This window comes from Anabas testudineus, chromosome 10 (assembly GCF_900324465.2).
Source record: "Anabas testudineus chromosome 10, fAnaTes1.2, whole genome shotgun sequence".
NCBI lineage: Eukaryota > Metazoa > Chordata > Actinopteri > Anabantiformes > Anabantidae > Anabas > Anabas testudineus.
Genome location: NC_046619.1, coordinates 15,682,772 through 15,708,126, shown reverse-complemented (window position 1 = coordinate 15,708,126; position 25,355 = coordinate 15,682,772). Strand labels below are relative to the sequence as shown.

The window sequence follows — 25,355 nt, the reverse complement described above, 5'->3', positions numbered from 1 at the left end:
ATAATTTCTCACTATTTTCCTGCTTATCGCATCAAATAGTCAAGTGTTTATGAAAAAGGATGCGTTCAGCGTCCAGCTTTTGCTGCCGCTGTTGCTGTTGCAGAGCGTATGCACTCGCAATGTTTTGAAAAAAAGTATAAAGTGTTATTTTTCGTAAGATGCTGTTAGTTGTTAGTTGTCTATCTAGCGAGGTCTCTGAAGACTCTGAGGACTCTTTTGTGTAGTCGTGAGAGTAAATTGCCATGGAAGCCCTGAGAGTCATTCTGAATGGGATGGCTCACCCTGACTGGAGAGGCTGATACAGATATTACAGCTGGCTCCCTGAGAGCTCCTCATGCCTGTTGGGACTGAAGTCCAATATTAACCATGAAAGTCAAACTTTAGAAGTACAAATGTCTCAAAATTAAAAATCATCATGGAGAAGACCCTGAAAGAGATACTGCAGCGGAACCTATAGGAAATCAGAAAATGTATCTGAGTCCAGTTGTTGCACAAAGTAAACAGATCTCTAGAGGTTATTGAAAGCATCTTAAGGAAACAAGTTGAATTTAATCTACAGCTAAGCTCTTCAGCTCCTGTAGCAGATTTGTATGCAGCGTTCGTGGTTTTCTTTTCAAACACACAATATCTAATGGTGTAAATAATGTGGTGTTTAGTAAGTTAATTCAGCTTATTTAAGGGATTTTAGAGAGTGAATTTAAAGACTGCTGCAAATGAGGAGACAAAAATAAAACCAATGGAGTTTTTTTCTGATAATGCAAAAAAATAAAAACTACAAGCTACTTAAAATCAAATAATCTTTGATTATAAATGCATGGCTTTTTAAACCAATACATCCATATAAATCGCAGATCATTTGCATTCCTACTACATATGAAGTGGCTCAATACTGCCTACATTAGACATGAGGCAGATCTGGGAGTCTGTGACTGTGAACTCCTCCCTCGTACACAAAATGAAAGAATATATCACTTCAGACGAAGCCCTGCACAATATTTCTCATGCATTTTATATACAGTCTGAGAAGCCCCACCTCCTCCCACAGCACTTGTATATCAGCGTTTTTCATGAGGAAACAAGATCGACTGCTCTGCAGGATAAACAGAGACACAGTGTGTCAGAGTGTCTACCAGGTTAGCTCGGTTCAAAGGACCCCGGCTGCCTGGCCTGAGGAATGGCCACGATCACTGAACCTCACACGTGAATTGATTCCTTTTGTTACTTATCAAAAATGCAGGGAAAGTTCACTCCCAGCCGCTTATTTTCATTCAGATAATCGCTCGTTCGTTTAGATCTATAAGTTGCTATTCTGGGGCAGTGGAGAGTGGAAAACCAATGTACGAGGAGTGTCTGTATTTAGATTAGTGACCTGAAGGAACAGTTCTCCCCAATCCAGACTGAGGCTTGAGCTCTGCTGAAGACACATGTATTACCAGTGCCATCTTGTGTGCAGGGAGGTGTACTACTGCCACATTGATCCAGATGTTTTCCCACCATTTTATGTATATTTATGTTTTAAAACCATGCAACATCTGCTGTCCTTCATAACATTTGCTCTTGCTTCTTTGCAAAAACCCTCAAAATTTTTTAATTTTACCTTGGCTGCAGGTTGTCAAGTTAACGCAGAGCATATTGCTGCAACGGCCATAAGACTGCAGTTATTAGCTCCTTCTCTCTGTAATGTTGCAGTCAGTCTGGTGACCTGATGGTTAAATAAGCGCTCCCTGTTCTGTTCCTGCTACAGGCTGCAGGCAGAGTAATGTCAGTCGTCATCCTTCAACTGCTCCCACTGTGAGAGGCAGCATGGCACAGCAGTAAACACTCGCGCTGTGTCAGTGGCTGCAGGCGACACAGAAATAGTCCTCCTCTCGCAGGACCTGGCTCTCGCTCCATCTTCAGGGTCTCTGACTCACTAACCAAAGGAGTAGCATAGACGTAACGGCTGCTAGTAGCCTTTCATTATTTTAGTAATCCATAACAACCTGCGCTTACCATATGGCAGGCGATCGATGAACTGCTGAACAGAAAAGCAAATTGTCTGTTTAGATGTAATGGAGGGTTATTTGTTCCTGAATGTGGAGATTTGTGCACTGATTTCAAACTTGTTTCAAACAATTTGCAAAAGGCTCAGGGAGATGTTTGCTGGAATGAGGAAAAGGTGTAGTGGCGGCTATGGCTATGTGTGTGTGGGTGTGTGTGTGTGTGTGTGTGTGTTAACCCTATGGCAGGATTGTGAGGTACACAGCTGTGGATGTGGGTGTACACAGAGCTATGCACAGTAGGCAAGCCCCGCTGCCAGATAGCTTCCTCAGTACCACCCTCCCCCTCCCCGACCCTGAACACACACACACACACACACACACACACACACACACACACACACACACACACACACACACAGTCCGAGCCAAAGCACCCTTCCAACAAACACACACAAACCTCCTCACAAACACATCAACACAGCACATGCTCCAGCAGAATCAATCCAAGTCAGTGTAACCCTTCCACTCGCCAACCACAGCCTCACACACACACACACACACACACACACACACTCTCTCTCTTGTCTCTCAGCAAGTTGTAGTGACAGACTCGTCTGTCTTTAGCTCTGGGCATGTCACATGCTAATGTATTCGTCCACCCACAGCAACTGGAGAAACAGTGCTCTTAAGTACAGTCCAATCAGTCTCTGGCCTAATGGCTCCAATCCAGTTTCCTACTTTTTTTTTTCTTCTCTCTTTAAATGCCATGTGGTCGAATGTCCCCCAAAGCTGCAGCAACCCAACAAAATGACTTTGAGTTTTCAAGGCTGAAATCCTTCAGTTGTATTATCTAAAGAGTGGAAATTAATTGATTTAGTAACCCCTTATGAGCCGTTTGTTTCCAAGTTTAAATTTGTCTGGTTTGGTTTTTTTCCAAAAACGTCTTCTGTGATATTTTGATATTTCCAAACCACTTTATCTACAAGAAAACACATAAAGAGGATATTCAGTAAAGAAGATTTTGTTTTTAATTACTACAATGACATTTTCTTAAAAATCTATTCTATATTCAGCATAAAGAAGGCCGTTGACAACCCAAGACAAAGGAAGCAACAAAATATAAGCAGTGGACATACCTCAACATCTCACAGTGCTTTAAGGAAAAAGGTAGGGGAGAATGAATATATACAAAGCAAAAAAGAAAACCCACTAAAAGACTGAAAGCAAATGTAACCCAGTGTAATTACTGATTGTCAAATTTTGCTTTAGCATGTATTTAAACAATAAGTATACATTCAGAGTGTCCCTGCAGACAGTGGCCTTTGGCTGATGCTGGGTTGTGAGGCAGAGCTTAACTCCTGTCCTCAGGTTCCAGAGCAGATGGAGGTCAGTATGTCTGAATGTCCTCACTGTGTAGCTACAGTCCGGGTGGAGAAAACAACCAATTTAGAGGAGATGCCACTCAGGATCAATATGGCTTCATCCCCAGCAGAACCAAGGGACCAATCGGATGTCTGGGCTAAGAGGTTCTTAACAAAGTGGGGCAGCAAATAAAGAACGTACTCACTCAAATGACCTGAGAGATGCAAAGAAGGATAAGAGACGAGACAAGGGAGGAAAGGAGGCAAAGCCAGAGGAGAGGAGGCAAGAGGGGACAAGGGAAAATGAGAGAGAACGGGAGATGACACAGGAAAGGAGGCAAGGTGAGTGAAGAGATGTGACGAGACAAGACAAGGTGAGAGGAGATGAGAGAAGAAGAGAAAAAAGGAAACAAGGACGAGGAGCTTTAAAAGCAGCACTGGTACATCCTTGTACCAAGTGACTACAAAATCTTGAGCTTTGATTTCAAAGACATACTGATTGATACTTTGCACAACACAGAACATAATCTGCTCGACTGTGGAAAAAGGTAAAGGTGGGTATGTCCACTGAAAAGAGGGAACCAAAAGCACATTCAGTACATGTTTAAATCAGACACACAACAGAGGATATCTACAGTAAGAGAATATAACAGTTGAATAATGATGCTGCTCTAAGCACTCGAGTCCAAAACTCAAGGAAATACCAAAGCTGATTATATGGAAGGCGAAAATGTTGGTCTTACAAAAAACTACCAAATAAGCTTCTGGGTATTAACGCTCATATTCTTTGTATTTTCCCTCATGTTTATACATGTAAATAGAAGACACACGTGTCTTTTTTATACAGAATTTAGAAATTCACAAAATAAATAAATTTGCTGTGGCCTTAAAACTGAATCTCAATTGTATATTATATGTATATATATATATTTATTTATATATATATAGATTCATATATATTCCATTTCATATAAACAGGGTTTAAGCCTTGGGGCCTCTGAAGCAGAGGCTGATAAAATCAGTTTTATCCTGTGTATTCGTTCTCTCCATTTGTGCCTCCCTATCTTGCTGCACCTCCCGTCTGCCGCTCTATACAAACAGTTTTGATGTTGGATTGTCCTTGGTGGACAGAAAAATGCCCATTTCCATAGTAACACAGTGTTTTAAGGCCGGTAATAGAGAGTGAATGCATACCTTTTTTGTTTATATGAAAATAAGTGAGTAAAAAGTTCTTAAAAGTCTGTAAAGCCATTTAGTCCATTTTTCATCTTCTTCCCAGACGTTTCCATAAAAGTCATGAGCTGTTTGAACTTCCTTTAAGGCACTCTTCAATTAAACTCTATGATGTGTGTCTTTTCACCAGGTTGGACCCCCATCCATGGGAACAGAGACTTGTCTGCGTTTTCACACACACATACATTCTGCACGCTCTCAGAAGTCTGATTTCATTGCACTATTTGGCAACCAGTCCCCACTTTTGGTTTGTTGCGTTCTCCTCTTTAAACATACAAGTCCAATGAGATGTAAAGGTAAGAAAATTACCAACTGGCACATTTGGCAGACAGGATCCCTGGTTTATCCAATGGCTGTTCTCCTAAAAGGGGAGATGTGTGTGTTTTGTTTGTGTCTGTGTGGATCGGGGTTGATGTCTACACATTATTAATCCTGAATGTGAAAAGTGACTTTTCACTAAACATTCCCTTGATTTTTAAAATTAGGCACATGGTCACAAAATATGTGAGTAAACAATAAATCCTGAGGCTGAACTAGAGTTAGAGCAACACGCGTCACGCCTCTGATCTTTGATCAGATCACTGTGGTTGGAAAAGAAAATATCAAGTCTGTGGTCAAAAATGATTCAATTGTTGTTTTTGGTTCTGCTTGTGTAAGAGTCCTGCAGACCTAAACCTCCGCAGGCTCTGTCTTTATCTGGATAAAGTTTGCAGGGAGCTGGACAGACAGTGGCAGCTCCTGCAGGCCTTTGATTCCCTGCTCAGGCTGTAGGGACATCTCCCCACGCACTTCCAGCTCCTCCACAGGGGTGAGGCCTTCACTCGGGCTGCTGCTCTGGGAGGAATGTCCATTAATTATAGTTTCACTTGCAGCCTCCTGGCCCTGGCTTTGACTGGTATCAATTATCACCGTCCTATACTGCAGCTCTGCCTCCCCGACTTCCATCTCTTCTTTGTCAAAAGTATGTGCCGCCAGTGATGGATCACCATTCACCATCGACTGGAAGTAGCTGTTGTCCAGCATCTCCTCTTTGACCTGCAGCCCTGACAGGTCACTGGATTTGAGCACGGTGGCAATTACAGTGCCAGGCTGTTGTGCCACCATGGTCTGCCCGCAGGTGGTGTTGATGGCAACCAGGCGGGTGAGACCATTGAGGCTGGAAGCATTGGAACTAATGACTCCCGGAGGGGAAGTGCAGGAGGATGAGATCGCAGAGGAGGCCAGACTGGTGACCAGGAGCTGCTGCGGGAGGCCGTCCTGCAGGCTGTTGGCACCACCTGTTAGAGAAGCTGTCTGGATGGTGAGCACATCTTTACCACCTGCTGTGGTGGATGGCATGGTCTGGAGGATAACCCGAGGAGGGGAGGAGTGGCTGGAGTCCCCATTAGCCAGGACAGTGGTGAGGGGAATCGACTGAAGAGAGCCAGAAGATGTCAGGACCATGGGAACGGATGCAGGAGCAGTGATGGTCCTGAAAAGACAAAATGAACTGAATATGTACTCCTGTTTCTTAATCTTCTCTGACTGAGCTGTTGTAATTGAATATTCAGTTTGTGTATTTGCAAATATAGACAAGGATTATTTTTTAATGAAAGCCTGTTGAGAAAGTTACCCAGTGCACAGCTACGATCTTAAACAGCAGAACTAATGCCCGTATTAATATAACAAACAGCGTTGTCAGCTGTACTGTAGAAATCATTACTCTCCTTGATTCCTAACTGCAGACAATGTTTAACAGCTCAGAAAAAGCCAGATGACTTATAATACAGTGATAATACAGGCAGTGGATCTGGCAAATGATTACACCTAAATTGTACGACACAAAGAGTCGAGAAAATCCCCACTAGTTGGTTTAACACCTTTCTGACATCAACAAAAGTCTATTAAGATTTTCAAAGGTGATATTTACTGCTGAGTTTTTTATTGTGAACCACAATGCAGTTTAACAGCAATGCAAAGTTTACCAAAACTGTTTTCAAGGTGGAATCAAATCTCCTTACACATCGCAGACATTAATAAAAGGTTGACAAGGTTTGAGTCAGCATGTAAGTATCATGTAAGACCACCATGTTCACCATATCGGTCTGAAGAGACATTTGCAGTTCAAACATCTTGTGGGATTTCAGAAAGTCTGTCTGATCCTGAGCTTTTTCAGGTTGAGACAGATATTGATATTTAACAGCTACAGAAGTCAGAATCTATATAACAACCACTAAGATTTTTTCTTTAGATACAGACACAATATACACATATTTTTATCTAGGATCCCTAGACGCATTTTGCAAAACACACTCATTATTTGTCCGTCTCGTGTGTACTAGAAACTGGGGGAAACATCTAGCCTGGCTCTTCCACCCCTTCTCCAGTATTATCGCTGAGCTAACTGGCTATAGCTTCACTTTCGTATCACCGTTCTCATCTGACATCTGCCAAGAAATAACAAGTTTATCAAAATGTTCACTTTTACTTTTAAAGTAAAAATTTTTTTCTGTTTTCTGGTGAATAAACTGTGAATAAACATTAAAATCATCTGAAACACTTTCCTGTACCTCAGTCATGTGTTACTTCTCTGCTTACATATGCATCAATATTGACACATCCAGAATAAGCCAATATCACCAGATGTAACAGCCATGCTCTAGTTTAAAAGATCATGCCTAATATCAGAAATAACCGTTTTTTAGCACACACACACTTTGCTTTATTCAAATACAATTATAAGAAACCATCCTACATCCTTGTAACAGCGTGTGAAACTCGAAGGAGGTGTGTCTTCTTACCTCATCGTGTGTAGAGGATCATGGACTGCTGACCCCTGATTGGTTTGCAACATATGAACGGAGTGCATGAGGTGCTCTGCCTGCCCGTCATTAGTTTCCTGGAACAGGGATTCCTCATTAGGCTCTTTCTTCATTTGCTTCACTGACACATGGTGTTGTCCGTGGGCCCTCCCGTGTCCTTTGGACCCCCCACGGACCACAGATCGCCCGTTCGTAGACCTCTGGTTACCGTAGCCGGCATTGGTATCAGAGCCCGTCTCTTCATCCTCGATAACAACCAGATCAGCTGGCATCTCCTTGAACTGGTAGACTAACCGCTGGCCCTCCACCTTAGCCAGGATGCCTCTCTGATAGTAGTACCTAGGGGAGAGCAAAAATAAGAGGCTGTTAACACCTCATAGACATTATCATCATTCAAGTCTAACAGCCACATAAAATTTTAAACTGTCATTCCCGTGTGTTAATGTGAACATATCTGTGGAATCATGTCTGCAGGGTTCAGGGCTAAATAGGAGCTGATATGCATGACAATGACACGTTGCAAAACGGTGCTCATCTGTATGTTCCTCTTACCTGAGAGCTCTTCCCATGGTCTCATAGTTCATGTCAGGTTTGTTCTTGTGTTTGCCCCACAGCTTTGAAACAGCCTTGGAGTCCACTAGTTTAAAGATGCCTTTTTCCCGCTGTGTCCACTTGATGTATTTGGGACAGGTGTTTTTATCCTGCAGTAGAGCCAGGAGAAATTCCCACAGGTAGATGGTGTTGCCTGCAAATTGAGGGAGAATAAATTAAGTGATGTTGTTAATATTCAAGCACAGACATTCATGTCGGGGCATTAGAGCTGTGCTACAGACATCTTTAATTCATTTAGCAATTTTTTTGAGTTTTACTTAAAAATGTTATATAGCAGCCATGGGGGTTACAAGACACCTACTCCTATTACTTTGTATAACCATTGTTGTGTCAGCTGTGTGTGTACATGTGTGCCTCGGAAGGGAATTAATTATACCAAGCCTGGGAGTAGATTACTCTGACTTGTGAGATACTGTGGTTAAAAACAGCAGTGCTCCCAGTAGTCACTTGAATCCTAGACACCGTGGCAGGGTGATGTATATGTGTGCAGCTGAACCTGCCATCCCCAGCCCCCCTGCTCTTTGTGTCACACTGTATGGTGCAATAAGTGTTCGCATTGAGCAGCACTACTCTGCTTCTATCGGTAGAGCATCAATGTGCCCTGCAGCCTGCAATCACTTCTCTTTCCCTGTGAAACACAGCACTCTGAGATCCCCTCATCCATTAACTCGCTCAGATTCAACCCCACCGGACAGCAGGGGTTGAGGACTGCTGTTTGCACACTCCACAGGAGGAAACTGAGCGTACACAAGAGGAGGAGAGACCTTGATTTTTATTGGCTCATTACGGAAAAGCAGACTAGTTAGTGAGGCTTACCTTTGCCCTCTTTGCTCTTCTTCCTCAGTGGCAAGTTAGGGGTGGTGATAGGGGAGCAGGGACGCACTGCCCGCGGCTTTCGCACTATGATTCAGATCGAGGGGTTGTGTGTTATTAGGTGGAAGTTTAGAATAAAACCATCCAATTACCTACAACACTGAAATTTCAGTACAATAGATCATTCCTGATTTCTAACTCAGAGGGGAAGAAAACAGTGTTACCTTTGTTTTTTTTCTGAGGTTTTAAGGACCTTTGTGGAATCTCATCCATGGAGGAAGTGTCCTCGTCTAGTGACATGTCAAGGGTACCGTTGTCCATCTGGTCTGGCCTCAGTGGGGTGTATGTCAGGTCTGACTCCAGCAGGGTGCCATAAGGGTGAACTAAAGGTAAACAAAGAAATATGAAAAAACTATGAATAGACCATAGGGAACGACTCTCGTGCTCCAAATATCATTAATAATCTGCACAATTTTTAAAACAGCAGAATATAAACAGCACAAATTAACTTACGCATACGTTTCTCATCCAAAATATTGTTCGGAGACTCCATGTTGAGAAGAGCTGCAGCAGCTTCGTTCGTCTCCATGCTGTCCTCTGCACCTGACACCGTTGTTTCTGTGCAGATCAATTCAGCAACATGAGAACCTTGCTGGTAAATACTGGTAAATGTTGTGGTATTTGGTCACTTGTTTGTCAGGTGAATTGCTTTCACTACTACCAGGCTCTACAAATTAACTGAATTAGGTTTAACAAGATCAAGATCATCCTTTATTTGTACCTGAACAAGACAACAAGATACTTCATAATTTTGTATATTCAGGTAAACCATATGGCAAAGTTATGCTAGCAATAAATTGTAATTAATTAATTTTGAAGTGTACCAACTGAACAGTGTCTCTATTTTCCGGGTAATTAGCATCAAGTTACCGTTACAGCAGGTCTTCCTAACAAATTATAGAGTAAGGGCCTGTTTTTCAGAACCATATCAATGCCGAGAGGATTTTAGTTGTGAATTTGAGCAGAAGGCAAATTATCCATTAGTTCTGCATTTGTTGGAAACTGGTCTTTTATGGATCCTATCTAAAAAAACATGTTTACCTGAGAGGTCCACCCCTCCCACTAGGATAGATGATTCCTCGACGACATGGGCGGTGTCCACCATGATGCCGTTGGTCACCTCATCGGATTCTAGGCCTGAATAAACCTGCAGCAGGTCAGCTGCTGGTACCTGCTCAACAATCACCGCTGGGAATACTGATGGGTCGTCCAGCTGAACAGAAAGAGGAAACACATACACATACAAAATAAAGGTAAGAGATGTTGTAACACGGGAGCTGTCACTGAGAGGCAGGGGAGCAACGGTCCTTGCACATACATATGTGTGTATGCAATAAAAACACTATTAATTCCTCCACCGCACATCATAACTGCAATATAAAATCCCCACATGACATCAGATTAATGCTATAACCTGATCTGGTCTGTTATTTTTATTGCCTTGTAAAATATTGCAGATTCATACTCAATTTCAACTAATATGGAGGCACACAGCATGGAGAAGAGCTCATTTCTGTGGTGTTGCAGCAGTCCACAGGGACGCGCTGAAGAAGACAGGAACCAGCTGTTTGATTTGGCCTACTTCTCTTGAGAAGTTAATCTTTTATATAAGTCCAAATGAATGTTAATTGATCAGTCGTGAATTGCAGGCAAGCACCCTCTTCATCATGTCCTAAACATGCTTTGGGAATTCTAACCTCACAGTCTCATTTCAGGCACGGCACCGTCTGAAGCAGGAAGGAGCAAAGGGACAGAGGGATTTACCAAACCAAACCACTGAGAGCGGCTGAGAAGCCCGACGTACCTCAGAGCTCCTCCAACTCAGACCTTGTCAAGAGTGTTCACGGGGAGCTTTGTTTGTGTCAGTGTTATGATTGAGTCATAAACCTAATTTTGATGTTTTCTGACTTAAATGACAGCTTCTGTTCAAAATGAGAAGCAGAGGCAGTGGAAATGAATATTAATTATTAACCACAATGATGAATTGTGTTTTAAAATTAAAGGTCACGTCAGGTATTTTGATGCATATCCACTGAGTCAGCTGCTTACCAGGAGATGGCAGCAGACTACACTTCAAAAGTGTACTTTATCTATCAGGAGCTGCTTTTAAGTGCATTAGTTGCCCCAATTACTAAGAAGCAGACATTTTGATAAATTAGGCCAACAAGATTTACAGGTGTTTAAAATACTGAAATTAAAGTATTAGTAAAATCCAGAACAAATGTGTCTAAACCAAAATCATGTGTAATCATAACTGGATAAACACTTAATACCATGTTTCATTCAAATGCTAGATGTGTCACAAACCCGGCAAACCACAATGGAAAAGCTCAACTGGTCGCTTGTTTCTTCTTTAAATATATGCATTTGTAATATGAAGTCATTTGTTTAAATGCTGCTCTAAAATTGTAGATCGAATAAGACCACATTCTTGTCACGACCCGATTACAGATGGATAAGGACAGTCCAAAAAAGTGCAGTAAGAAGAATATCAATAAAGGCTTATCTGTCTCTTTGCATAAGTGTTCATTGTTGGTTTGGAGCTCGGGGGTGTACCAGGTGTCTGGGAGTTGAGCTGTGGGGGGCGGGAAGAGCAGGATATAGAGTCCATGGCTTCGGTCCCATTTCAGCTACAATTTAACCAGGAAACTAACAGACCGCTCATTTTTCAAACTCAGTCTTAAATGGGTAGGCATCCAAAGTAGCACTGGTACTAATATCCCGTTGATTAGTAATTGTTTACACTGTACATAATGAAGGTGTCTGCGTTCATCGCAGCTTTGAAAATCAGCAACAAACAGCCCGTGTCATCTCAGCAGCAAACCCACAAGGCCTCCTGAGGCTAATAAAAACCCTGAGTTTTGCTTTGACTACAGGCGTTATCAGTGTCTCACTGAAAATACAATGTATGTTTGCCATTAATCGCTGGTCTTTGGTAGACATATTATCAGATAGCCAGACAGTGAGGCTACCACATCTCCTTGTCTGGGTTTAAATGATGTTTGCTGTCCTTGAGTGAGTGTCAAGTGTATGTGTGTGTGTGTGTGTGTGTGTGTGTGTGTGTGTGTGTGTGTAGACAAAGGCATTTTGACTACTGGTCTGCTGAGCTCCTGAGCAGCTCTTCCCACCCCGCTCCCATCAAATGCAGAAATCTGAGTCCCACAAGAGTTTGCTGACAGAGCGAGAGCCGCCTGAAGCTGCCGTCTCCGCTGTTGTTTTGATGTTAACTGGATTCTGTTTTTGCTGGGAACACCTTAGTCTTGCCTTGTTTTGCCTTGTGTTCATTTCTCAATTTGAAACGCCCGTTTCAATGTGCAGGCTAAGAACAACTGGAGGAGCCAAACTGGGGTTTAAAGTTGAAGTAAAGTTTAAAGTGAAAAGCTGGATCTCCCAGGTGAACCAGTGCACATGGTTTAACAGTATGACAACTATAACTGAACACCATAAAGGTCTTTACTGCTTCTTCCTCTTTGTTGACTTGAACAGTGTTTCTAGCAGGGAAACAGGAGTGATAATAATCAGGCTGCTGATTTGCATTTCTGAGTTCCCTATTCTGCCTTTGAAAGCAGCAACATCTGTGCAGGCTGTTCCCCCCCCACACCCCACTCTCTTCTGCTTTACCTGCCCCGACACAATATAATCCAACTGTCTTTACACTTTCAATAGCTTAACAGTTGAACAAGTGTATCCACCTGTAACACACGAGATACTATCAGGTTTTAAAAATGGCAAAAAGCCAAATGCCTTGTTCCAGTATCCTAAAATTTTTGTATTGTATTGTATTTCAAACTAAGAGAACAATTTTGTGGCTACTCATAATTGGATCAGAGCTCGATTGTGTAGAAAATCACAAAGTTAAGTATCACCTTGAAGTTTTAGCACTGAGGGAGCCACTTATTGACTTAAAACCCAATATAGCAAGGGTAATCATTACAGAACCAACTCTCCTACGGCTTTATTGTGGCCAAAATAAATCTTTCCCACAGCCAGCAGAAACTAAATGGCCACTGCAGTGGTACGTTAGTATGTTGTTGGTTTTTGGTGGCATTTCCAGGATTTCATAAATAGGGGCATACTGTTTTCACAAAAGGCAGAGTGGGTGCAGCAAAGACAAAAACTGTAGCGCTGGAACAATGCGACACCTTTTAGTGGAATTATCCAATCGTTTCCAAGCACTCCTGTAACTGGTCTGTCAGGTTAGGCCTGAACCGGTGCTATTCAGGGATCGAGTGACAACATGTCACATACAGATACTGGTACACAATAACACACATCCACACTTACAATCAAGCCTGCTCCACAGGATTCAGACACGGGTATGGGGGTGAGATAACTGCACACCTGACCAGGCAATGAAAAGACACATAAGCAGAAGTTCACATCATATTCAAACACAGTAACCTTCACATCATATGCACGTTCATGATCAAACCCCTTCTTCTCCCACGCTCCCTGACCTCGCTGCAGGTTTCTCAATCTTTCCATTTCTGTGCTCCCAGCAGCCCACACTCGTCTTCCCAGACCTCCTCTCTGCTCCATCCTCCCCTCCACCTGACTCGTTCCCCAACATGTTCTCAGAGTTAAAGATCACAGGCTCTGAGACCCACAGCTAATCCTACACCAGTGACCATGCTGTTTACACAAGTTTTGTTTGCCCTACTATGAAAAGTCTTACATTTATCAACGCGATCACATACATCACGTCTGGCTGAAAAAGATGGATGGTTAAACACTGGCCCAGAGGTCTTTTGATCAAATAAAAAACAGAGCACAGGCCCAGTTATGCATAAAAGCAACAAACTATTTGATTAAAAAAGGTTAAATAGTGGCATACGTACCTGATTGATTTCATCCATCCCATTGCTGGCGAACTCAAACACGAGTTCGCTGGGCTGTACTGCAGTCGTCATGGTGGTGGAGCTCAGGGGGCAGGGAGCAAACTAAAATACCCCTGTTATAACTATTCCAGCTCCTTCTCTGCACCGAGAGAGACTCAGCTTCACGTCACAAGATGGCTTCCCTGTCGTTGTCCTCCTGTTCCTCCTGCTCTCTAATGTGGGCGGTTAGTGCTCCGCGAGAGAGACCACGAGCCGAGTTTCAGAGGAGTGCAGTGGCCCAGGTGGGAGCAGCCTCGTCCCTCTCTGACACTGAGGCTGGGTCCCGCTGTGCCTGGAGCATCTACACCTAAAAGAGAAAAACAGAGATGAGGGTTTATTAGGAGAAAATTAGGAGGAGTAAAGATAGTTCTTTGTATTTTTTAAGGCCTTAAAACTCCCCATTCAAATGATAACATACCCTGTTTCAGACAGGACATTCATATTATGATGTCCAAAGGTGAAAAAGTTCTAGCACCGGCTAATTCCTGTCTCCCTGCCTGACAACCCTCTAATAAACGCCAAGCAAGTCGAGACCAAACCAAAAAATTCTTGCTGAAAAAAATAGCTTGCAGCAGATTTCATGCTCTGTTCCTGCAAATATCTCTCTTATGTCAAATATCAGAGACATGAAACCAAAACGTAAGACATGGACCTCATTTCTCCATCCATGTCCGTCTTTCTCAGCTCATCCTACTAATGCAAAAGCCAAAATTATCCAATTTACTATAAAGAAGAAGAAACAAGAAAATGTGTAATTTATCTCATTTGAGGACTTGTAACCCTCAAATTCATAACTATCCCTGTTCCTGAAAGCAAGACACCTCTAGGCACACCACTCCAGATGATAAGGCTCCAGAGGCTGATATTATGACGACGTGAGCGGGTACTGGGGCGAACACTGTCTGAATAAACCCCCATACACACACAAGCATAAACACACACATTCAGGCGAGAGATCACTCGTCTGGTGACACTGTGGAAGCCCCTCTGTGCTGACCCTCAGGGAGTTAGCATGATCACAGGCAGCGGGGGAGGGAAACTCGAGGCCGCAGGGTTGTTAATGTCAGTATTGAGGTGTGTCCCAACAACCCGACACCCAAAGGCAGGTTTCAGGGCCGAGAGAGAGAAAGGGAGGGATTTTAGCTTATAGAGTAGATGGAAAAGGAGCCCCTCGGGCCACACACCCCCAATCCCACTTTTTTCCCAGACACCAAAGAGCTGGCTATAGTTAAAAAGTTAGAGATGCCAATGTTTAGCACCCCCCGACACACACAAACCAGGCCTGTTTTTCTCATTGCTCCAGGGTGGAGCAGGGTGGGCCTGTGTGACTCACAAAGCTGCATACCTTGTGGGTGGGGGGTAAGTGGAGAGAATGTCTGCAGCTTGTGGGGCACCAGGGCCAAAACAATTCTGCAGTTAAGTTTATCTTTCTACTAAGCATCCAGATAGAGCAGAAACATGAAGTCGGAGCCGGGAAAGCATCTCTTAGGGAGACAGAAAAGAGACAAAGAAAATAAAATGTGAAAGCTCGGAAAAACAAAAGACGAGCAAAAGTAGAGCTCGGTCTGCCTTTTAAATGATCACCGACTGGATTTTCAGCATGGATCACATATATGTACAGCACATGTCCTCTGTGAAGCCAGACTGAGAAACCTAATGTGGGATGAAATGTGCAGCATTCTGCATCATATGGGAACACTCGCCCAGCCTCGCTGCTTCATCCAAGATCTGAGGAGACGGTAAAACTAAACCAGCAGGCGGTCTTTGTATCCGAGCATCTCAAAGGGGGAACCTTTTCAATTGGCAGAGTGTTTAAAGACATTTATATGTAGCTGTTAGTGTGAATATTTCAGCCTATACACCTGCAGGCTGAACAGGAGGCAAATTATGAACAGCATCACCCGCTTGTTAACAGGTTAACAGATGATATGAAACGCAGTGCGTTTGAATCAGCAGGAACTGACCGGGCAGAAGTTTGACTGTTATTCTTCCATGTTATGTTTTGTATTTGTGTCTCTGATAGACTTTCTTTGTCTGTCTTCTATATTAATACTGAAATGTATCACGCTTTGTCAGCGTTTGCATGTGTTTTCTATGATTCTTCTGTCAGTGCTTCATTGATCTGGTTGGCCCAGTTGGCATGGCGCTACCAGCAGACAGGAATACAAGGGAGCTAGCCATTAGTCAGATGCAGCTTGCACATTATCCCAGAGCACATGACAACAGCTGCCTTGTCCCTGCACAGGGGCAGGGCCGTGAAGTGAACTTGCTACGTCACGAAGAGGAGGAGAACAGTGAAGGGAGGGATTTTACTGGGATGTTAGTCAATACATAATAGCCCACAGAGCAAATAGAGCTGACTCTGGGTAGGGCCTTCTCTGACAGTTTTTCAGTGTAGTTACCAGGCGGGGCATCTGCAGCATGAAAAGTGGAGCTGTGTCCTGCATGTAATTCCAACCAAGCACACGTGTTGTATGTCATCTCTCTAAAAAAAAAAACTAATCATCAAACGACTAATTCTCTTCTTTAAAACATCTATGGCAAGTAGCTTTACTTATAATTTAAAAATAATTCAGCTTAAGCTTGTAATTTGAGGTTGAGGTTATGAGTTTATTTTCATTCATTAAACTAAATCCATTTTAATAATAACAGGTAGTTGCTTATTAACTTATCTGTAATAAAGGTGTGAGCTAATTATTATTTCATCTGACTATTATTTTCATAATTCATCATTATGCCAATAAATGTCAGGATGATCACAATTATCAACTTGTCCAACCACCTTGTTTCATGTGGCCCACAGTTCTAAACAAAACAGTGTGACGTTTACTATCACCTAAAAGCCTAAAAACTAATATTTTATTACGAGACTTATTACTGATTTTCTATCAATGGACTGATACTGACCACACTCATCAGTTGCAGCTTTAAGTATAACACAGACAGCTGGTAGTGTGGCTCCATCACGGCTCTTGACATGATGTGATGTCTTTTTTATCAGTGTCCCCTCATCCAGTCATTACAACTGTGTGTTATATATGGCAGCCTGGTGTGCAGCAGACTGAGGAGGAGTATGAAGAAAAAACACTGGCCTACTCCACCCCTACAGCATGGTGACTGCCAGTCGCAATAACAACCAATTAGAGTCAGGATTCATGAACAAATGGAGCATTCCCAGAAGGCCCTACTTCCCCCCCCGCTTTAGTCTCTTCAGCTGAGCTCATTGTTGACCATGAAAGGAGGTAATTTAAGCCAATTTAATGACTATGCAATGACTCATCCTGTATGTGGTAAGTGCAAACATTGTAAGATGTGTGGAAAAGACCAAGGCAAACTTTACTCTATCAGCCATTTAAGCTCAGGTTACATAAATGCAAATTTCGTTGGGTGGCGTGATTGTTTAGCAGTGTACTACACTACAGTGGTTAATTGACATTAAGTTGGCTGATGGTGTCAGAGAATGTGTTATCATTGTTGATAACTGAAATCTTTTGTTCATGCAAGTTGAGGCGTACGGATACGTTATAGAGTCTCTCTGCACTGACAAAACACCTGCAAAGCTTTTAAATCTGACAGAGATCATAATTCTTTGTGCTGAAGAGACACTGAAACCTTAAAACAGCCCTACCAAAATGTTTAGTTTTGATAATTCAGCTGTGCAGGGAAACCCCAATGTGCAGGATGGCAGAAAATGTGTGTTCTCTGTTATTGGATGATTGTCAGCACAGGCATGCTGTTTTTGCAGGATCCTCTGGGTTCCTGTAAAGGAAATGACTCAGTGATATGAGACTCAAGCTCATTCCTGGTGCACTGTGATAGCCTACATGAGCATCAGAGGATCCCGGTCATCAATTCTGGCCAGCAGTTCCTTTCTGGGAATGTTTTACTGAGATGCCATGAAACTACGCACTAATAGCAACAATAGCTCCTCTAGTGCCAAGGTAAATTGCTCAAAGCCAGTCGTTTTAGATAAGTAAGACATGGAAAATGCAAAATAGAACATGACAGTATGTCTGAAACAACACGTCATAATCAATTAGATAAATACGTGGATTTGTGTCGCTGCGTCACAATTATTATATTCATCCCAAATTATGACAGTTTACACTCCTCCTGCTGAAAAAGCATCTTTATCCATAAAGACCGAACAGTATCGTCTAAAGTCTATTCTGTATCGTCAAACAGAGACCTAGTAACGCTCTTTGTAAGACTAAAAGTGGCTTAACGTATGCATCTAGCATAGCATGCATGACATAGATTTGCATTATCGTTGTGCTGTACGTCAATGTAAAGAACATTTTGCAGATAAATAATATGAGCACGTTTCTAATTACAGTTAGCATTAGCAGTAGAAGCCTCTCATCACTGGGATGTAACAGAGTGTATCTCATCACCAGTTAAAACGTGTCCTCTCATCCTCATTGGCAGAAAACAGTAAACAGGGCTTTTCCTAATTAGGCCTAACATGCCCCAATCTAAACTTTTGTGTTTAATAATATTGGGGTGAAATGTTGCTTTGAAACAAGACCTCCATTCATATTTTTTATGTTTAAAAAATATAAATGCACTACCTTTTTGATAAAAGTTATGATTTTTAAGTTACCAAAGTATTGATAAACAATTCAGAAAATAACCAACAGATTTAATTGAAAAACAAATTTTTAGGAATAATTGATGGATGAACATCAAAATAATCGGTAGGTATGGCCCCACATGACAGCAAACTGCAGGTGTATTCTACATTTCAGGTTAACACACACACACACACACACACACACACAAAGAAAATAAGGCAGTGTTTTCAACCAAATTTTAGCATGAGATGTCATGTTTGCTAATTCAGGGGAGGACGGCAATTAAAAAAGTTGCATCAATGCCAGACAAAAACCACTAAAAGGTGTTTTTCGACACTGCTACAGCACTGTCAGCACCATAAATATGTTTTGTACACAGTATATTCTGTGCATTTAACATTTTACGCACCACCCAGTATTGCACAATCACCGTGTTTTAAACTAACACAACTTTATAAAGCTAAATAAAGGAGTGGTGTCGCTGAAATCCTGAGGCCTCGCCGTGTGTGTGCCGATAAAAATGGCAGAAGAGGCACAAAAGCAGGCACGGGTTGGATATTAGCATGTGCCTGCAGAACAAGGGGCCACTGCTCCTGAGCCAGGGCTCGCCAGGCTCTGCCATGCCAGGGCCAAAGAAAGAAAAACGTCACCTCTAACACTGTCTTTCAGGAGGAGAATGGAATTTAATCTCATCTCCTGTGAAACTTGTATTTTTCCACTCAGGCTTCAGGCTCTGGAAGGAGGCCTCGTGTCTTCCTGTGACAACAGTTGTTTGTGCCAACTACTGGTACCACTATTAGAGGTACCAATAAGAGTTTTTTGGAAGATTAGACAGTAGCTTTAGTGGAATAATATAGCTTGATGGACACAGATGGAAGCTCAGTATTGCCCCAGAGACTACATTTCAGATTTTTTTTTATTGCAATCAGTAAGAGACACATTTCCTACTAAGACATAAAAGTCTCTGTCCTAATCTAACTTGCCCCTTTATAATAGCACACCATACTGGACTTTCTTGTTTTGAGCATACAAGAGGAATAATGACAGCCAGAAATAACAATGACATATTTTAAAAGTAGGTAGAAAAAAAACACCCACAAACTGACCTGTGAATCTCGCGCTCACAGGAACAGCATCACTGAACAGTGGGTTTCTGCTGCTTCCTGTCTGTTAAACCACACAAAATTTCTTCCTCTGTGTAAGAGCGGAAAGTTCGCAACTCCCCCTCCTTCCTTCTCAAACAACTTGCTGTTACTCTCATAGATGTGACTCTTGTGACACAGGTAGCATTTCCTATAAGAATAATATAATTACTCGATATATGTCAACGTCTGACGTAAAGGACAAAAATGGCTTTTAGTTGGACGGTTTGTTCACTATTTTTCAAGCCTGGCGTAAAACAGTCAGGTGCCTACAAGAACACTGAAGCAGAATCTGCTTGCTGTAACCACCCCACCCCCAAAGTTGCAGCAATTTTAGTACATTTCTTCTTTACATTACATTTACTTTGCTTCTACTGCAACTCAACACAGATCATGGAAACACAAAAGAGAAATATTAGGCTTAAAACACTTTAACTAACTTTGAAAGATATTAATTTGCTTTAATTAACTCAGACTACTTAAGAATCATTTTAGCTTTACACACACACACATTTGAGAACATTTGTGAGCAGAAGAAGGACTGTGGATGCTGGCTCCCATCACTACCAGTGACAAGGCTTTAGGGAAGAATCTCTTTTTGGCTCATATGGGCACCTGACTACTGATTGAAAATATGTGAACTGCACTGTGTTTAACAAAACTCGCCACAAAACATGTTTAGCATTCTCTGCAAAGCACCGAAAATTGGTTTTACAACGACCTAAGAGCACAATTTATTAGAGCAGGAGGACCACCATTAGACAGATCAGATTAGAAACACTATTAGATATTCTCTCACACTGACATTTTCAAGCCTGCTACACGTTGGATGGTTTAATAGCAGAGATGCTGAATTCAAAAGGATCACAACAGGGCTCTCAAAGCCACACCTGCCGTTTGCAGACATTGCTTCCCCACAATGCTGACACAAGGCGTGCAAACACAGACAGCATTACTAAACCCCCCCACCCTTCTCCACACACACACACACACACACACACACACACCACACACACACATTCCTAACTTGGCCTCACAAGTTGGTTTTTACACAAATTCTCAGAACGAACTACAAAGTTCCTGTCACACAGTGTTCACTTATAGGTCAAAAACGTCATGTGCGACATGTATATCAGTGTATGAATGTGCTGCATGTGCAACTATAGTATCCTACAAACCTTTTATGAGCCACTGAGAATAACCACACTAAAACACTTATAAGCCATTTATTAACAATGCAGAGAACATCTGCTGAATTCACTTCTTGTTAATATGAACAAATGATGAGCCTAGAATCGTGTCCATACAAAGACTCAAAAGTCCTCTACAAGATAATCCAAATGAAGCCAAAGCTAGCTTTAGTCATGAAGACACGTTTTAACAGATGCAGTCAATTTCTCAAAACTACCCCCAGCGGCCTATTTCTATTATGTGGCAACAAGCCACATGTCACAGATAGGAAGAACCATAGAAGTTGTGAAAACAGGGCAGGAAATTGCAGCAAATTTTTAGAAAATACATCTGCACCCTCAAGCATCAGTGTGCTGTGTGCAGCCCTGCTCATACAGCATTAAAGTAGCTAGACACTGCCAATGAAATGCTGATTGAAGTGATGTTTTAATAAAATTACAACTCAACCTCAAACTACCAAACAACAACCTTCAAAATGAGTAGTCTGATCTTCCAGCTGATAATAATCTACCACCAGTGATGTCTGACATTCTAAGTCGTGAAAGCAACATTCAGGGCAAAGCTAAAAATTGATAATCCTGCCACCTAAATGTTTCCTAGTAGTCTTTGCTGAGAATGAGTGATTAAACATTTGATAAGACCTGTTAGTGTTAGTTGAGTAAATTCATTTTACCAACCAGAACTGAAAAAAAAAAAATCTGGCTACTAAAACTACTCATAACACATAACAGGAGGTCATAACACTGCCATTATAAACAAATAACGCTCTTATAAAATGCAAAATGGCAGGTGCAATTTAATATTTTCATGTAGAAAGACACTATGCTGCATCAAATAGCACCATTATGTTTATAGGAGTGTGTGCTCCGCAGATAAATTAGGTCTTTTGAACCTTGTCTGTGCAGGCCATAGTCACAGCTGGTATGTGCAACACTTTTGGAGAGCGGCGCTTGTGCAAATGTGGGGCCTCCATCATTTCTATTTGACCTAATTTACATTAGACATTTTTTACATTAAATCGACACTCGTTTTCATAAAGCATTTGGTCAGTCAGCAACTACAGGTACAGGTACAGACTGTAGGTTCTGCAGGAGCTCGTTATGGGTGGAAATTAACTCAATTCATTTGTTAAATGTACCGTTAATTTTGTTAAGTTACGTCTTAAGTAATGCCTGACATAATGTTTGATGGAATATCCAGTAAACTATAAATCTGGCAACTGTACTACTGCTTCACTTTGGTTCTTTTATATCAAAGCCCAATACATAATTTCTTCTATTTCAAAATCAAAATGATACCAAGTAAAAAACACATAAAGGTGAGCATAAAAAAAACACACACATGTCTGTGCATGCGTGTCAGCTGCCTCAAACTGCCTTGCTGATTCCTTTCTTGCAGACATATTTGAAATGCTTCATCCTGACTCTGCTGTTGTTTTGGCTGGTGTGTGGGAGCAATTTGATGCATGACTAGACTGGAAAAGCTAAATTCTCTTGTTTTTATACAGTAACCAACTCTCCCACAGGCGTTAGATATGCACAGAAAACTCTCAGAAAAATTGCATCTAAGCTCAGCTAGAAACACGACACTGTGCTGCGTCTTCAAGCACCCAGCTCTGATGTGTTTACATTCATACAAAAACTAACATGTCACAGCACAGGTACAGTTTAGTGCCGGCAGCAAGAGAGAGACCATACCCAGGAAAATGCCAGCAGCATACTCTCATAGTCTCTCAACCAACTTAAACAACAAGGTGAGGGATGACATTCCTAATTCTTTCTAAAACTATAAACCACAGTGCCAATTTTACTGCTGATAGCAGCCATCAGATTATGTAACTTCCCACAACAGCTAATTTTCTCAAGGGGGGAAATTTCATGCGGAGCTTGTACACTGAATGAACTATGCCAACATACTTTCCACGCCAGCCTTTGGAGTATACTACTGAGTACGTGTTCAGATGGAGCAAGTGAAATATCAGGGCTCCGAGTCGGAGCCGAGGCTGGGAGCAGGGGACCCGGTTGTTTCGGAGGAGGCTGCATACCAAACAGGTCTGGACACAAGCAGGCTGATGTGTCCACCCATAGACAGGCATGCAGCTCTATGCAACAAACAACACGCCTAGAGAGGGAACAGAATCAAAGAGATGAAATAATCTCATTTTTCTCTGTCTTGTCATAGACTTTGGGGTGAAGCAATCCTTAAAGGAGTAATTCAACATTTTGAGAAGTTCATGAGAAATGAGAAGACACGTCTGTATGGTAAATACACAGATATGCTGATGACATAACTTAGCTTTAGAAAAAACAAGAGCTTAACTTCTAGTTTTGTGTTTTGTAACTCTAGTTTTATATTTACTTTACACAACATCAGTGGTATTAATCATCTCATCACTGTAATCTTTGCATGAAAGCATACAGCACAAAATGTTAAACTATTACATATACTATGTTTTTTGTTAAATCTGCTTTTAAACAACCAGCAAGGAAGCAGAGAAATGCACATTTAGTCTGTTTACATGGCTTCAGACTGCGGCGTACTTGTATCTAATGCGTATGCAAGGTTAACACGCTGAAACATGGCAATTTGTAGCTGTTTTTAAGACGTCTGCAGATCAACCTTCAGTTTAACAGCGAGTAACAACTAAATCAGCTCCTCTCATCTGATCCCCTAAAGCCTCCCAGATAGGACCACTCACACTGAGACAGCTTAGCCCCTTCAAGACAGCTTATCTGATTTCACACAATTGGATACTGAGTCAGTGTGGTATTAGGTATCACTAGCCAATGTTTCTTCTAATCTTGAAGACAGCAAACGTGTGCCTCATTCCTGGATCTGAGGACAGAAGTGCCAAGTCATTGCATTTCATGATGTCAGGTGCATGCTGCTAGGGACAGGGGAAAAACTATTAAGCTATGTGACTAAACGAGCACGCCTCAAGTACAAGTTATGAAGTCATGACTGTGCTTGGATTGCATGCTTTAGGCATGACGACATTACTTGTACTTTAGCCACTTCAGCCTGACATATTTTCCATAACAGTGTGTAAACCAGACTAATGATAAAGTTAAATGATCTATTTAAAGTTAATAATACCAACGTTTTAATTTTAGTCAATGTGGTCCAGTGGCTGCAAACATAAATCTAACGTCCACTCCTTCTATTCATACAGTGTTTGAGTTCTGCGCAGGAAGCAGAAGGACAGTCTGTCCAGCCTGGTCAATATTTGAGAAGGTTTATGAAATACACTCATTTATGATAGTCAGGTGACAAGGAAGGTGCAGCAAGACTGCAGGAGATGAGGACAATAAATGACCTGGTAACAGATACATGCTCAGTCTGGTTATATAACACAACACAGTGCTAATGTTTAACCATATTAGAAATATGGAAGAATTATGCACGACAAGCAAAACTCTGAGAGTTGTGAAGAAAATGAATCTACAGTGAATCTATCGCTTTTGCTCAGGCACACACATGACGCACTGATGACAGCCGTATGTGCACGGTAACCTTTGCTTCAGTGCTACTTTGACTAAAGAGGCCTGACAATCAGTCTCCAGAGGGGCCAGGGTTATGTTGTTCTGACGAGAATCACAATGCAAAAACGCAAAGGTAAACAAGGAGTGGCTGTTGCTTAGGAACAAGCAGAGGCAGAGGGCTTGTAAAGTCGACTGTGTGGTGCAGGAAGGAGAGGGCAGGTGGGCCTCATTCAGCTCAGTGAAGGCCCAACGAGTTTGCAAGGACACACGGTAAAGTCCAAGCACAAACAGACTGCTGAATGGTTTTTCAAACTGCTCCTGACTGTCTAGTAAAATGCTATTAATGGAAAAAACCCTTCTGCACAAGCGAGAATCATGACTCATTGAGAAACTGGAAGATGCTCTTTCACCACCACCAGCACCAATGTATAACTTACGGTTATAAGAAGCTTAGAAACACGAGTTCAGACTTCAACAATTATGACAAGATTAAAATTAGTTTTGTTTTGGAGTGAATGGGGACTATTAACAGCCACTAAGCTAAAATGTAAGAAATGCTTGCAGTGTAGTTTTAGTATAAGTGTGAAGTTTCTATCGCCGTCATTTCTGCATTCAGGTTTGCATGCGCTGACATCAACGCTCCGAATGAAAGTAGTCAGAATTTGGAGCCAACGGTAGAAGTAAAATGTGTTTTGAGTTGTCCCTCAGTCAAACGTGTGGTTCAGCACCTTTTTTTTTCGTACGATGGGTCCGCCACAGGAGCCACATGTCATGATAAAGTCTTCAAACAAAATGTGCGTTTAAAAGTGGGTATTTGAGGGTCAGTTTAGGCTGCATTAAATACCTGAGCCTCTACCACAGACATTTAATTTAAGAACCTCTCACAAATATAAAGAAATGATGAAATAAATACACTTTCTGAGCTCTAGATGTAAGACATTCACTCAGACAGGAGTTCAGCTGATTACTTGAGTGTTGGAGTCATTATGGGCATAGCCAGTTTTCCATAAGACGGCCTGCTGGTGAAGCTTCCAGACAGAGACACCCCTGCAGTGGGGTGTTTGGGACTAAAGCCTCTGAAAACCATGTGGGAAATCAATTTCCCAGGATGCCTCTTTCTACCAAGTGATACTGCAATAAACTGCATTACATGATGTTTAAATTATCACGAGGGACCATGAGTGATTTAGACTTTCACTGAAGATGTCAGTTTTATGTTCACATGTA

The 25,355-nt window shown here is 41.9% G+C and overlaps 1 protein-coding gene across 4 annotated transcripts in view; it reads right to left on the bottom strand.

The window, feature by feature from the left end:
- Positions 1–2,992: 2,992 nt before the first annotated feature.
- elf1 (E74-like ETS transcription factor 1) overlaps positions 2,993–25,355 on the bottom strand; it is a 36,751-nt gene continuing 14,388 nt past the window's right edge. For 2 of the 4 annotated variants that reach the window (XM_026358662.1, XM_026358661.1), the window contains exons 2-10: positions 13,701–14,046; positions 13,147–13,203; positions 9,904–10,075; positions 9,316–9,420; positions 9,027–9,185; positions 8,806–8,889; positions 7,930–8,122; positions 7,357–7,716; positions 2,993–6,047 (exon numbers count right to left, since the gene is read on the bottom strand). In XM_026358662.1, coding sequence (XP_026214447.1) covers positions 5,246–6,047; positions 7,357–7,716; positions 7,930–8,122; positions 8,806–8,889; positions 9,027–9,185; positions 9,316–9,420; positions 9,904–10,075; positions 13,147–13,203; positions 13,701–13,772 — 2,004 coding nt within the window. In that variant the 5' untranslated portion in view covers positions 13,773–14,046 and the 3' untranslated portion in view covers positions 2,993–5,245. The remainder of the gene's footprint in view (positions 6,048–7,356; positions 7,717–7,929; positions 8,123–8,805; positions 8,890–9,026; positions 9,186–9,315; positions 9,421–9,903; positions 10,076–13,146; positions 13,204–13,700; positions 14,047–25,355) is intronic. The other 2 variants (XM_026358664.1, XM_026358665.1) reach the window with 2 other exon arrangements.